At 48.1% G+C, this 15,037-nt stretch overlaps 5 protein-coding genes across 5 annotated transcripts; 1 reads left to right on the top strand and 4 right to left on the bottom strand.

The window, feature by feature from the left end:
• Positions 1–350: 350 nt before the first annotated feature.
• N7443_000409 (concanavalin A-like lectin/glucanase) lies at positions 351–1,142 on the top strand (the record flags this gene model as incomplete). Its single annotated transcript, XM_056880465.1, has 1 exon — positions 351–1,142. The coding sequence occupies one exon, from the start codon at positions 351–353 to the stop codon at positions 1,140–1,142; it is 792 nt and encodes a 263-aa protein (XP_056745703.1).
• A 4,165-nt stretch (positions 1,143–5,307) lies between these two features.
• On the bottom strand, positions 5,308–7,304 carry N7443_000408 (putative GABA permease; the record flags this gene model as incomplete). The annotated part of the gene is made up of 8 exons (XM_056880464.1): positions 5,308–5,787; positions 5,853–6,182; positions 6,237–6,639; positions 6,681–6,767; positions 6,816–6,905; positions 6,963–6,986; positions 7,059–7,129; positions 7,185–7,304. The coding sequence occupies 8 exons, from the start codon at positions 7,302–7,304 to the stop codon at positions 5,308–5,310; spliced, it is 1,605 nt and encodes a 534-aa protein (XP_056745702.1).
• A 683-nt stretch (positions 7,305–7,987) lies between these two features.
• N7443_000407 (Cyanide hydratase) lies at positions 7,988–9,225 on the bottom strand (the record flags this gene model as incomplete). Its single annotated transcript, XM_056880463.1, has 4 exons — positions 7,988–8,417; positions 8,473–8,615; positions 8,665–8,892; positions 8,962–9,225. The coding sequence occupies 4 exons, from the start codon at positions 9,223–9,225 to the stop codon at positions 7,988–7,990; spliced, it is 1,065 nt and encodes a 354-aa protein (XP_056745701.1).
• Positions 9,226–10,469: 1,244 nt separating this feature from the next.
• On the bottom strand, positions 10,470–12,303 carry N7443_000406 (ATPase AAA-type core; the record flags this gene model as incomplete). The annotated part of the gene is made up of 6 exons (XM_056880462.1): positions 10,470–11,341; positions 11,410–11,574; positions 11,636–11,750; positions 11,804–11,883; positions 11,941–12,042; positions 12,105–12,303. 6 exons carry the CDS (start codon positions 12,301–12,303, stop codon positions 10,470–10,472), a joined length of 1,533 nt encoding a protein of 510 aa, XP_056745700.1.
• Positions 12,304–12,952: 649 nt separating this feature from the next.
• Positions 12,953–14,083, bottom strand: N7443_000405 (glycoside hydrolase family 16 protein; the record flags this gene model as incomplete). The annotated part of the gene is made up of 3 exons (XM_056880461.1): positions 12,953–13,600; positions 13,651–13,931; positions 13,990–14,083. 3 exons carry the CDS (start codon positions 14,081–14,083, stop codon positions 12,953–12,955), a joined length of 1,023 nt encoding a protein of 340 aa, XP_056745699.1.
• Between the last annotated feature and the right edge of the window lie 954 nt (positions 14,084–15,037).

The raw sequence follows: 15,037 nt of genomic DNA, 5'->3' as shown, positions 1-15,037 counted from the left end.
ATAAATTTATTTCTTTACCACCTCAATGATAGATTGAAAGTATTTTCTCAATTGACGTGACTATGTGTATGCAATATTTGCACTATGATGGCTATTAACTATTTCGTTGACATTGTTTACAAACGATGTCTCGACGCCAGCAGCGTCTTCACCTAATTCACTTCAAGTAGCGTTACAAACAAAGAGATAATCATGTGTCTACCACTCACTTGATCTCCCAGGCCTGACCTCCAGTCCTACGCGACTAGATGGTCTACACTCCTCATGCGAAACATCTCACCGTCAATACCCCAGCCAAATGCGACAGACAAACAACCTCGTCAATCTGGACCTGTATTTGGTTCATCAAGATGTCCGACCAGACACATTCCCAATCGTCCAGCGACAAGGAAGGAGCAGAAGACGCACTCGACGAAACACGCGACTTCTGGATATTGTCCGACCCCTCCCTCTGCCCCCACGCACTTCGCCTCCATCCAGCTCCAGAGAAAGATGCCGACTCAAAAAAAGTTATCCCCCACCAAGGAGTCGATCTCCCAGACATTGGCACCTTCAAACTCCCCAAGATGGTGATACCCCTCCGCGGACCTTCTGACCTCGAAGACTGGAACATAGCAGTGCGAGAGCTCCTTGTTCGATACTCACTCCAGACTCTGATGGACTGGAAAATCCCACGCCCCAAATGGAACGACGTAACCTCTCTGAGGTGGCAGACACAGTCCCGTCTAGTCCGAGACTGGCTGCATGACAACATAGTGCCTTACATGCTGAAACACATCCTGAAATGCAACCCCCGTATGGAGTTCGCTGATGAGTTCATGGAGGATCTACAAAAGGCAGTTATTGACTTCGGAATCAAATGGGATAATGAAGCACTTATGGAAGTGCTCCGATTCAAACGCTCCGATTGCCTTGATACGAAAATGTTCATCGATTCGCTTGATATGATGTACAGAAGTCTGTGGGTGACTGTCCCTGCATACATTTTCATTACAATTCTGTTGAAGGAGGTCCAAGAGGATATGCCTAGCCGCACTACTATGGTCTTGAAGGATATCGGAACGCGGAAAAATCCATGGGATACGCTGACTAAGAAGGACTTTGAACATATTCGGGATTTCCTTGTTCATGGTCTGGGATGATACTGGATAAATTATTTGCTTCTTTGCAAAATGGGAGGTTTATCCTCATGTGTACCTATGGCCGAGCTTCAATGGAGCATATTTTTGTGTCATGGTACTAGCTCAACATCAAATCTTCTCCTTGAAACATAATTGTTCGACGGCAATCGGTTAAGTCAAGGGCAACATCCGTTAAAATACTATCTCCGTGAAAGGCTACATGTACAGGAAGCTGGAGCTCAAAAGTAGCGAAATTGCACATGCAAGGTCCTATGTAACCAGACATAATGCCCGCGTTAATCCAAAAGCCCGTCAGCTCACGGTAATTATCGAATGGACAAATTAGTGCGGCTTTACAAATGAAAATAAACAAACCCAATCCATACGGATAACTCTCCGATGGGTTATCAATTGACCAGAGCCCCGCAGATACAAGGTTTTATTCAGCAATACAGGTGTGGGTCCCGAGCAAGAGCCATCAGCACTCATGCACGGTGGGAGATCGACCGGGAAGATGCTTTGGTAGATAGTTTAGGCACGCGGAACCCTCAAAGCCTAATGCATATGTCAGAGCGGTCCGGGCTTTTTCGTGATCGATCTTTCTCTTCCATATTGTATGTCAGAAACTGAATAGGCGGTAGCAAATACGTACAGAGCTTCTGAACATATCACGCGACTTCTATTGCCGCTTTTGATATTCGATGAAGTTTAAGCCAGTGCCTAGGTGACAATGCCGCCCGGCTACCCGAGTCATTGCAATCTTGAACACGGCCGGCCCGATCGTACGGGTAAGAAAATTATTTTTATTCTACTGGAAGAAGTCCCCAGATGGTAAAGTTAATGGAAACGCACGGGGACGAGGCGCCCCTGGCTTCCAACGATTTGGTGAGCTAATGATGAAGCGTCAATGGCTATTTCGCTGACAGCGAAATCGGCCGATTGATCTTTTTATGCAACAGTTGAGCTAGCACTCTAGACGTCTGCGTAGGTAATCTTGGACTAGATCACCGGGGAGGATGGTTGCCATGCATCCCGCGTTATCATAGTGATTGAGTCTTTGCTAGATTGAAAGTTGCCAAGGACGCGTATTACTATGGAAGAGCCCCAGAAGATGACATGATGCTACCCGTTACTTGAACCGTGAAAAGGGGCTCAAATCGGAAGCAAACATACATAAGTACGGAGGCTATGGATCGGTTCTAATTCTGGTCCGTGCTGATATTGTCGGGCATGAGTGTGCGAGGGACCCAATCAGGTGTGATCGCAATATTCTCCGCATCTGTGTTGGCAATCGGTAGCTGCATCCACTCCTAAACGACATCCCCAATGATCTCGAAGCAGGAGAGTGGCTAGATGAACAAAAGAAGAGAAGATCAGCAGGCATGGAAGTGTTACATTTGGCAAATTACGTGCTAGTCCTTGTCAGGGAAACCAGTTGTACCGTGGGGGCCAGAAAAGGGGGAAGCCCAAGCAGATTCTGAGGCTCGGCAGGGATCCTGAGTTTAGGTCGAATTAGGGAATGGGTGCGAACGCCCTATTTTACTCGGTTATGCTGGTGTCACGCTAAGCCTAAGCCCGGGCCACCCTGGAGCCAGTGATCATGAACCGCGCGGGTCAATGGCCTGTGCAATAAAATCGAGCCGCAGATCATGGAGGCCAACAACGACAGCCTGGAGCCTGGGTTCCCGGTAGATCCCACGGATGCCGGATGCCCGGTCCACTGAGCCCCATTCAGCGCCCTATCTTCGTGCTGTCTGTTCCTCCCTGAGTTTTCTTCCCTTATTAATTTTAATCAGGTTCAATAACGGTCGAAGATTGGGCCTCCGGCGTTCGCCGCAAAGGCTATTTGGGAATACTAGCCTGTCCTCTTCCGCCAATTTGGGTGTAGACTCAGCAAGTCTTGGAAAAGACCCGTGATGCGGGATGCATGACAATGTACAAGGCAATTTGTGCGGGCTGTCTCACCTATCTAGCGGAAGATAAACGAATGCCTATGTAATAGACAAATCCAGAATGGATCCAATGGGGGCGATCACTAAACGATCCCCGGCCGATCGCTATTTTTCCTCGTTTCAACTTTTTGTTTTATTTCATTTTATTTTGAAATCTACATTTCCGGCCAAGATTGCTTTACTCAGCCGATCTTATTAAAATGCGTGATTCCCGGGGGATTTATAGAGACTGGAATCCCCCACTGACATCAACCCACCTCTTTTCTCTTCAGCCTTGCCCACCAACGTCTTGCATCCGTGCACTTTTTCAGGCTCACGACTCCGTCATCTGGCCCATAGCTATTGCTGAACAACAAAGGAATATTTTATCTGTACTTTACATGACCCTCGTCCTCGAATGACAGAACTGCACTCTGACGATTAACCGATGTCAACAGCCTGCACCGTGTCCCGGACCCCATTTCCTTCCGTTGTTTCAATTCCACCTTCAAAAAACCTCCAGTACATTGCTTCAGTATCACCACCTACTATGAGTGACCTGTTTCGAGAGTTTGCCAGCCCCAGTCCCCAGTCTCTTCCTCCCTCGCCGGCACCTTCTCAGATGAAACATCGCGTGAGCAAAGCTAGGAAGGGAAAGCGTGTACATGCATGCGAGTTTCCCGGTTGCGCAAAAGTTTTTACAAGGGCTGAACACCGAAGGAGGCATGAGTTGAGTCACAAGCCTATGAAGCTCTATACGTGCTCCTATGAAGGCTGTACAAAAGGCTTCCACCGTTCCGATTACCTATCTCAGCACATGGCCCAACAGTAAGTACTCAGCAAAGCTGCACAATCCAAATGTCAAGCTAATGATATAAATAGTGACACCGAATATCTATCGAAACGATCGCCTTCATTAAGAAGAACCAACCCAGCTTCGTCTCCAGTTCCCCCCACGCAGCAGGAAGAGCCCTTTCATAAGTCTCCAATGTTACCCGGATTCCAGTCTCCTCCACCATCGATCAGCACAGCAACATCATCTAGCCCTGCACAATCTATGACTTGCACCTCTCCCCCTTGCTATGATTGCCAAAATCACGCACAGAATGATGTGACCTGTAATTCGGTGTACAACTACCCACTGGACATGGGCCAAACTCCTATCTCGCAAATTGGATTTGGAATCGGCCCGGACACAACTCTAGATCAGTATCTCCGAAGCGTCCTTCGGCCTGAAGCATTCTTGGTCCCGCCCCAACCTCAGGCGCAAATGGACTCTTCCTTTTGGGCCAACCTTGATCCGAATTTGCCATTGGTCAATTCTTCGACTTTCCAAAATTCAACAATAAACTCTTCATGGACCTCTGCGCCAGATTCACTGTCGACAACTGTCACTGCACATGGGCTGTCTTGCACGTCCCCATCCCAGCCCCAATGATTTGTGCTTCCAACTTGACATATTCCATGAATCTCATCTCTCCGGCGCATTATGCATTCGAAATATGCTTTCCCCCTTCTTACATAACTACACGAATTACTGAAATCACGTCACTTGATATTCTAGTCATATACCACCTAGCATGCTGGCTTAATACCTGAAGTGTTTGAAAATGATATCTTCCAATGGTAATCGACCTTCTTCATATACCAGATTTGTATACTTTTGTCCAGATTAATTCGAACTAGCGGCTTATCGGTCGTTTCATGGTTTGCCACCGGGTCTCGATTTAGACCTTTTACGAGTTCAAGCTTGCGGCCTCAGCATTTGATTCCAATTGCCGCGTTGATTCATACGTATGTATGGTCTAATCTACAGTAACTACTAAAATATTCTGAAGTTCAACCTTGATAATATGAGCCGCCGGCGTGATACAGATCGGCAGCTGCCAGCCCCACGGGGTTCGCGCCCATTACCGAATCGATTAGAAGGTAAAACCGGTAGCTCCATGGAGCTAACAGCTGTGAAGCCTAGGCTATCCTTGCAAGCAGAGTTCTTTTTACTTTGCGGTACAATTGACCCAAATCTCCAAGTATTGGACATTGACCGGTAACAGTGCCGCCTCTCGCCTGTGCTCAGAACAAGGCCATCTTTTATCGCGCAAAGCAATGAGTCATGGGCTGAAAACACAATTAATAACAATTATTTCTCTAAATATAGTAGTCGATTTTGGATATACAGAATTCGGAGCCCAGCCGACATCATTCTTGGGCTTTTTATCCCGTGCCGCCTCCAGCTAACAATTGACAAGCCCCAATCAATCAATCTCCACGATCGGGCCATCATAGACATGACGAGCTCGCACGGCATAATAGATCAAACTGAGAAAAATCACACCAAAAGTACCAACCACACTGAAGTTCATAGACTGCACGGTGACAGCCCATGACGGAGGCCAGAAACTGAAGAACACGGCAATGGTCATATAAATCAATGCGAAGGTATTGACAGCAATACCCGCGATACCTGGGAGGTGGAATGGACCCCAGGCACATACCGATCCTGGGACATTGACGAGTCCGTGATCGCTGCTTCGGGCGTTACTGATGCCACCTGTGCAGCGGCGGTAGAGCAGGAGACCGGCCACGACCATATATGATAGGTAAAGGCCGGAAATAGACATAGCGACTAAGTCGTTGAAAGCAACGGATGATCCAATGTTGATGAGTGCAAGTAGGCAGACAACGCAAGTTGTCAATAGGACGGAGTAGATCGGAACAGCGGTCGTGCCGTGCACCTAAAAGGCCAATACATGAGCATGCTCCAGCGACCACAAGGGATAATACAAAAGATACTACGTACCTGACTCCAAAGACGCCAGCCCGGGATTCCACGGTCTCGTGCAAATGACCAAAATTGGCGAGACGTAGACGCGAGCATACCGACCGAGGTAGTGATACCCATGGTCGTAATGATGGAAGCCATTACAGCAGTTCCGGCCACGGAGTCTGTAGCTTGTAGGAAAATGTCCATGAATGGATAGCCCGTGGCTGAGCCAAGGGCCTTGTCGATGTCACCTAAGCAAAATAGCATGGCGAGTAGCATTCCGAAACCCAAGGAACCGTTGATTAGGACGGAGAGCATGATGGAGGTTGGCACTGCTGTTGAGGCGTTCACGATCTCTTCGGACATCTATTCAATATCGTCAGTGATTTGTCGTGTTTGGTCGAAGATGTTTACTCTTACGTGAACTGCCGCATCACCACCGGCAAAAGCGAAGATACACCCGACCATACCGACGAAGAACGAGAGACCCTGCGAAGGGAATCCGCCTAGGTTTTTAAAATCGGTGAAAACCTCCCTTGCTGTTCCGTGATCGCCCATGTAAGTGAGCGGGATAAGAATGGCGAAAAACCCGAGGATGTGAAGGATGAGGATGAAGCCTTCGAAGCGAGGTAGCACTCTTCCTCCGATGGAGTTGATTGAAACCGAGAAAATCGCTACGGCCCAGAACAACAGAGTTCCATGCCAGTTCTTTGGTTGATAGGAGCTGTTTGTCAAGACGATTAGGCCCTGGATGAGGGTTCCGCATAGATAGCATGATGTGGCGTATGTGGCTTGCCATCCGATTACTGTGAGCCAGCCTGGACTGATGTCAGTATGAAAATATATGCAGTTTCAAAATGCAACGCGCCTGTAATATAGCTCAATAGCTTCATCACGGAGTGTGGTGCAAGCATCGAGCACCAGTGGTACTGTCCACCCGACGTTGGTGCCCTGGTACGATTTTAGTATGAATCAGCTTATTACGCTTCGAGCACATACATTGATGCCAGTTCTGAAAGCACAACAAAGGTGCATGCGACACCGGCCCAGACAAAAAGATACCCATACACAGCACCAGCAGGACCACCACTGCACAAACCTTGTCAGACATCTCGAACGCTGGAGGAAATGTATAGTGGAGCTTACTTTTGGTATGCCTGCAGGAAAAGCCTATTGAGGAAGCTCGAGTCAGCAAATGCAAGCCACAAAAAAGCAATTAAATTGTGATGAGTTCAAACTGACACGACAATTCCTTCCCAAGTAATAAGAATAGTACAACTGAAGCCAAGCATGGACATCAATCCAAAGTTTCGCTGGCTATAGTTAGCAGTTGACGCCAATTATATTTGGAATCGTGGAGATTTTCACCTTCAACACCGGACGCTTTCCCATGCGCGCCAGGTTGGCATCGTCGAGCTCCTCATTCGTGGGGCTGTCGATCTCCCGCATGCCGGCTGTACTTATTTGCTTCACCTGACGAGAAGGCATGGTGAGCAGGGGATGAGCGAAAGACAAGAATGTGTCCAGCTCAAGACAGCAAAGAATTGGAGTTTTGGTTGACGGAGGAAGAGGAGTTTCAGGTTATAGCAGAGACTAATACAGAGTCTGCTCTGGAACAACGGCACCAGGCATGGCTGGTGCGCTTGGTATCGTTTATCCACACACGCTAATCATTCTAGGGTGAATTTCTGTTTTTGCCGCGGCATTCCCGTCAACGAATTATGTAGGGAATACAACTAGTGGATTCGACTAGCTCCTTGGTTTTCAATGTCGGTGGCTCGGAATCCCGGTGGTCTCGCGATGCAGCGACGTTAGAATACAACGGTCATTGGCTATCCCTGCGTTATTCGATGCGCGATCTGGAACAACCTTAGCAACCTCACTGTTTACCTCCTACTTCTGGTTAGCGGCCCACTCGTCCCCGCCACTAGACTATCATATCCCTGTTATGTTACATAGCGCCACGTTAATACTCCTAGCCTTGTATGTTACGCTTTCGATTTATAACGCCAAGGCGGTTTCATAAATTCGATTTTCTTGGATTTTGGTGTTGCACCTGCACAAGCCATTGTACATGATTCATTCAGTGACTAGTTTCACTTTTTCTCATCGTTTAGCCCACCCATACATTAACTTCAATAGTCTAATTTTTATATGAAACAACCCCACATCTATTCCCGTTGCGCTGTTACAGTCCATGTCCGAACCTCGCGAATAATCTGTGCCTGACTCGATTGGCTCTCCGTGTCGCAGTCTGCCGTGGACGTTACAGTGGTGTGGTTAAGGCCGTCGCCATGGATTGGAACCAATTCGTGGGTGTCGCTTCGCATGTCGCCGGCACGTCCAACGCGAGATGACTTGTAGTAAGAGGTTGCTCCGTATGTTCGTTGCTTGCTCTCATAGCTGGAGTCTCCGAGGCTCATCCCGGATGATCGGAGGCTATCGAGGAAAGGCTTGAATTGGGGCGAACAGGCAGTGACAATGCTCAGGCTCTGGACCATCTGGGTGGAGATGGCGACGGTCCACGTATCCCAGGACGGATCAGTGGTGCTTTCGTTCTCGTGAGCGTAAGCCAATTGACATATGATTGCGATCACGACGCTAGAGTCAATTAGCTGGATGATTCCAATTTTTACAACCATTGACAAAAGCTTACGCGACTCGCAGAAGAAACACACTGGCCAAAACGGCCTTTTTGTGGAAGTCTGCTTGGATGCGCAAGATGACCAACAGAGCTTGTGCGACTATGCCAATCTCTGACAGGATATTGGTGATTCCAAGATAATTCCACCAGGCAACCTAATACCTGTGAGTATTATTCGAACGCGGTATAGTCAAAGTGGCACACACCAAGTGGAAGCATTTCCCATGCAGATAATCCCAAGTATCTGGTACAGAGCATTGGAATGCCGCTGTGAAAACCCCCCGCAATCGTCCATAGTAAAATGAACACTCCCAATCCGAGTGCAAAGCGTCGGTCCAACGAGGCTGGTGTCAAGCTGCGAATGAACATCACGAGGGCAAGTTTAGAGCAGGCCATGCTGGTGACGAAAAGAATGTTTGCGGCGTATTGGGCCTATTTAAGATATCATTAGCATCGTGGAAAGCCATGAAATCGCCCGTCGGATGCTGGAGAAATACTCACCTTCATCATACTCACTCGCTCCCCATCCGACAACGAAATGAGATGCTGTCCAAGACCTGACTTTGTCGCCATCGACACAGCAATAGACTGTCCAAGACAGGTGACCATTGCACCGATACTCATAAAGTCATCAAGACCCCATTTTCTCACCATGAAGTATTTTGTGCCCAGCCGTGTGAGGACACTCAATATGCTAGTGACCAGCATGAAGAAGGTCAGCACATTGATGGCAGGGGTCCATGTAGCCTTCAATTCTGGCTTCATCGTGCACGCATTGATAGAATCACAAGAATCACAAGGAGCCGAAGTTGCTAGAAACAATCTAGAACCCGGCAAGCCTCATGCAGAGCTCCCAATAGTCATGGCTTCAAACAAGCATACATTTTAAAAGACCGTTACCAGAGTCTTACAATACGACCATCGTCGGTTGATCGGTTGACTCCACTGTGATTTGACTGCGTTTGATCCAGGCTCATCCAATGATTTGCCAATTTCAGTGACCTGGATCAATCGTGGGCCAAAAATATTACTCCACCAATAATGGCGAAAAGCCAACAGAGGTAGCGGTGGGGGCCGAAGCCAGTTCCTATCATAACTCACGATCTCGCGGTCGGCGTCGACCGGGCCGGATGATCCCTGTTCATCGTTCGCGCACTAGCCACCTGAGACTTTTTTTTTTTAGGGGCTCCAACAAATCTCCCTGCCGCGATTCAATCAAGTTAACTTTTGAGAGTCATTTAACGCAGCTAGCTAGGTCAAAGAACACTGTGACGGGAGGTCCTCAGAAGACATAAAAAGAAAAAAAAAAAAAGAGACGAGGAAAATTGACAAAATGGATGTTATCCCACGTGAACATGGTTATTTTGATGCCCCTTCAGTTTCCTTCGACCTCGGCATAACCGAATTCATTCCAAATGGCCCGCAATGGTATCTGAAAACTCAAATTACAAACGATTACTACGTCTCATCTGTACTACCAGCACGCGGTGTCTTAAGATGAATTAGACTTTATCACCAAGCCAATCATACAATGACCAGAGACACCTTTCTCGACAAAATGCTCAAGGTTACACAGGGGGTGCACAAGTTCCCACTAGCGCGGTTTGATGTTACGTGTTACACAAAAGCATGCCATGCTTGGCCCTCAATAGATTTGATAGAAAATTTGGTTGCCAAGCCCTCTAGACTCCGAGGGAGTCGCGCCTAGTCCTTGAACTGGCGGCTCGACTTATTCGTTTCATCGTCAACAGGTTTCAAGCTTTTACCAAGTGATCTATTGATGAATTCAAGGTACCTTGCGCTCACGAGTTGAATTGTTTCTTTGGGGTGGGATTTAAAGTTCGATGCTATTCTGAGCTGCGAAGGCCTCGAGGCTTGAGCTAACGCAGGTCCAATTGGCTGGATTTCGCAAAAGAATCATGTAACTTCTTAAGATCAGAATTTGGAGCTTCCTGTAACGTAACTAAGAGTCAGAAGATTTCCTCGCCGTTTCTCGAATGCTGGCTTCTTCAAATCGTGTACCGATAGGTAGGATGACAATTCCAATCCATAGCCAACTGGTAACATTCCGAGCCTTCAAGAGAAGGATCCCGCTCAGCGCCAATATCCGCCACCGTAGCCTGCTCTAGCTTCCGGTTCCTCCGTTGCAGCGTAAAGTGCAATAATGTCGCCATGAAAATACACATTCCGCAGAAAGCAACGTTAGCAACATTCGCCTGCCAGTACTGAGGACCCTGACTAGATGGATAGAAATAACTCGCGTAAATTGATGCGAAGTTGGACCCGGCATTCACAACGGCGTAGGCCACTGCACGCTTAGATCTCGGTCGTGGGAGTGAAGTCGAAACCCAAGAAAGAATACAGCCAAACGATCCGTAGATAGACATCATCATGAACGTGGAAATATACCGAGCCGCGGTATTCAGGGTAACAGCACTGATGATGAACCCAATACTGCTGAAAACTTGCGGCCAGACCACGTGGAGCCAACGCTCACTTACACGGTCACTATGAAATGAGTTGGTGACACTAAGAATAGCAGCGAAGATATACGGCGGCGCAGACAAGAGCAGTGTGATGGTTGTGCTGTAGCCGAGTGTTTCAACGATAGTCGGGAAGAAATTAGTGAATGCGGCTGATGTGTTGAGTCCCAGCTGCATCAGCCAGATGATATAAAGTACTGGGTCAGTGAAGGCGAGTCTGAGACCTTCCCATTTACTATGAGTCTCATCATGGTCCGTCTCATTCGCGTCCTCCGCAAGGCGGGCGATAGCTAGAATTCGCTCTTCGTCGGTGAGCCATTTCGTGGTTGCTGGGTAGTCTGGTAGAACGAACATCGCAAATAGGGCAATTGGAATTGTAGCTGCGCCCTCGATGATGACTAGTGAATTAATGTGTTAGTTCTAATCTCAGCAGGCAGCTTTCAGGGATTGTTGTTGCATACATAACCATCTCCAGGCCGGGAGGCCCCCTTTCCATTCATGCCGGACATAATAGCACTACCAAGAAGGCCACCAAAAGCTCCCGATATCTGAGCAGCGACGTAAAGGATCGAAATCCGAGCGGCGAGTTCTTTCTTTGTGTACCAGGATGAAAAAAGGAACAGAGCACCAGCTTCAGACAAGTTAATTGATGTTTCCTGATGATTTTCATTGAGAAGATTCAACCAACTCACGGAAAAAAGGCGCTTCCACAAAGCCCAAAACAAATCGCAGTGCAAGAAGTCCTTGATAACCTTGGACTGCTCCCGTACATGTGCTCACAATAGCCCAGCAGCACATGACGCCAGGCTACTGGAGTGTTAATAGGTCATCAATTCCATGTGAATGCAGTGATCACACACCAGAAAGATTGATGGTCTCATCTTATTGAGAATCATGTTGGTCGGCACCTGGGTGAGCACGTATCCAATGAAGAATAAGCCTAGTATATGTAAGTACAGGGGCTTTTGAATTGGACCTCAAAAGGAGGAATCCCCACTGATGATAGTGTTATACTGATCGCCGACAAGACCGAGATCTTCCTCCAGGGTTCCCAGTCGCGCGGTAGCGATGTTGTTGCGATCGAGGTAGTTTAAAACATCTGTTCCATAAGTTAGAACTCTGTGCCAAGGGTGTCTTTTCGTAAAAACATAAGCCGCGTACAGATCAACATCATCAAGGGCAGCAATCTCATGTCAAGCTTTCGCAAGAACTTCTTCTCCAATTCCTTGCGATTCTCCAGCATGAGTGTTGCCACTTCTACCTCAGAGATGTCCTTTCCGAACTTGGTAAAAGTCTCATCTTCTTCGGTTTCACCATGGTGGTCTGCCTTTGCATCACCGAATTGATCGTCTGCGCTCATTCCGTCTGCGGCACGCAGCTAAATACTATGAAATACTTTCGAGCGGATACCAGATTCCTGTACTGAGCGAAATTCTGTCGATGTTCTCTGGAAAGAGAGCTTCATTGTGGAAGTGAGGTTTATTTAAACAACCCCACTTCCAGTGTACTTCCCCGCAAAAGTCCTGTCGGGTGTGGTGGTTCAATACAATCCCAAGATTTTGGCCTGGGCCGGGACATACACTTTGCCGGTTCGGGCAACTGAGCGACCCGTTTATGCGCGACGTCGGCTACTTACCCGATGCAGGGTTTGTTCGCCGACCATTTCTATTTGGTTCTAAGACCCATTCCAGAGCTCGCTGGGGCGCGCAGATATAATCTCCAATTTGGATATTCAATGGCTCAGACCATGCGCAAACTTATGCGAGACTAGATATTGGCCGAGTCATGGGGATAAACAATGCCCTTGTTTGGATTCATACGGTCATATCCACTATCAATTGTCCAAAGGTTCAGTCATTGGCCTGCCATTTCTTGACGACTCCATCTAATATCCATTCAAAGTGGACAACGCTGATGCAAAAGGAACGCACAGTGGTTGATACATCTATACATAGGTAGACCTCTCTGCTAGAATATACATGATTTGTTATCGATCAAGATAGAACCTATTACAGCTGGAAGACACCGGCGATAATAGCGACGATGGAAGCCGCAAACATGGAGGAGACCATAGAGGCCGAGGCGCCGGAATAGGCGTAAGCTGAAGCTGAAGCAGAGGCAGCAGAAGAGGCAGAGCCGGAAGAGCTGGAAGAGCTACTGGAGGAAGACGAGCTCGAGGATGAGCTGGATGACTTGCTAGAGGTGGAGTTTGAGCTGGTTCCGTTGTAGGCCTTGATGCTGGTGTAGTCGCCGGTCTTATCGGTGTACTTGTAGTGCTTGGCAGGGTTGTAGTTGATGACCTTCACGGACTCAACGTACATGTTGAAGGGAGCGGCATCGTAGTCGGTCTCACCACCAGCCCATTCGATGGTACCTTCACTGTTGTCGGGGTCACCGCCGGCCCAGATACCGATTCGGATACGCATGGGAGTCTGAGGGTAGTTCTTGCCGTTGAGAGCATCAGCATACTCCAGGGTGCGCACGACGGTACCATCAAGGAGCCAGTTAATGCGCTCCTCGGTCCAGTCGATGGAATAAGTGTGGAAAGTGGTCTCGGGGTCAGTGACGTTCACGGTGGTGGCACGGTCCCAGCCGGTAGTGTTGTCTTTGCCGAAGTAGTCGGTCTGGATCTCGCCAGTGTAGGTGCTAACTTGCTCCTGTAGCATTGTTAGCTATTTTAGTTTTTTAGACAAGTTGCTCGTCTTACCCAGTCGATCTCATCAAGGTCATCAGACTCCATGATCCAGGTAGAGATGATACCCGTGCCGTTGGCAGCACGGAGCTTAACGTCGACGTGGCCGAAGAAAATATAGAAATCACTCTCGATGGTTGGAGCATCTCCCTCAGCGGCAATTTGGAAAAGTGCCCCAAGGTCGGTGCTGTTGACGGTACCGGCAGTTGTAGTCCACCTGTCAAAGGCAGATGAACCGCTGGTGAAGTCGACGTTGTACGACCACTTCGCCAGACCAGTGTTGGCAGGGCAAGTCTCTAGATAGGTGATCTGTTAGTACTTTACTTGGACACCGGATTCGAAGATAGTGCTTACTGTTGAGCGGGTCGCAGTCGGTATAGGTCTGGGCAGCACCAAGCTGGGCAGTTGCCAGGAGCATGGCAGCCCACTTCATGTATGAAGCAACCATTTTGATATTGAACGAGTGTAATCCGACAACTAATGAGTGGAAGGAAAAATGGAACGAGCAATAAAACAGAAGGGCGGGCTTCGATATTATAGGAACTGGGGAAATAGACCATTATCCTGACAACTTCATCTATTTTTAATTAACCGACCCAGCAAGGGCGAACCCAATTGACCAGTGCGCTCCGATCTTGGAAATCACCTCCACCCAGCGGCCATAACTCAGGTGCCTTGGTCAATAAGGGCTAGTAATTGGGCTACACCGATATCAGAGTGGATGTTAGCCAGGAAACAAAAGACAATCCGATGGTCGATGTAGTTAAAACTGATAAATACTGGCTCCACTGAAAAAGCTTGGGTTGGTCGATGACGGCAGCATCTTACGTGGTTGGTTCTCACTATGACGGATCGAGCCGTGAGCCACGCAATTCGCCTATATCTTTTTCCCCGTTGCGGTACTTTTCGCTGAGCCCCAAACACCGAAGTGTGACTTTGTGCATTAAGACATTAATAGAAAAAAACGAGGATCTACCGGCGTTTCCGAGGTGATAACTCATTTAATAAAATTGATGTCCATGAACGCGATGTGTCGGCGCTAACTGATTCAATCTTCACTGAGACCCACTTGCCACGACGCCCTGACGAACGCACCAAATGGAGACGAATCAATTTTCTTAGCCAAGGAAGACGAGAGAAGAGGATCATGGCCTGCTATTGTCTTAGTTGGCACAATGGAAGTACGAGATTTTGGATAGCTCCAACCTTATGAGGGAGGCGTCACTTGATGCCGTATCTTGGTCCAACGTAAGTCCCAAGCCCCACGGGCATCTCTAAGTGGCATCTGAGCCACCCACAACGTGGGTTTCTGCATAGAATAGCCACACCTTCATTACTGCCGGAAGAAAATACCTCCATCGCAGGCTACATTATTCAGAGGTCCTCTTTCTTGCAAGGAGGC

Source organism: Penicillium atrosanguineum, assembly GCF_028827265.1.
Source record: "Penicillium atrosanguineum strain IBT 20685 chromosome Unknown utg000001l_segment0_segment0, whole genome shotgun sequence".
Taxonomy (NCBI): Eukaryota; Fungi; Ascomycota; class Eurotiomycetes; order Eurotiales; family Aspergillaceae; genus Penicillium; species Penicillium atrosanguineum.
The sequence above is the reverse complement of the archived record's forward strand: the minus strand, read 5'-3'. Positions and strand labels throughout refer to the sequence as shown.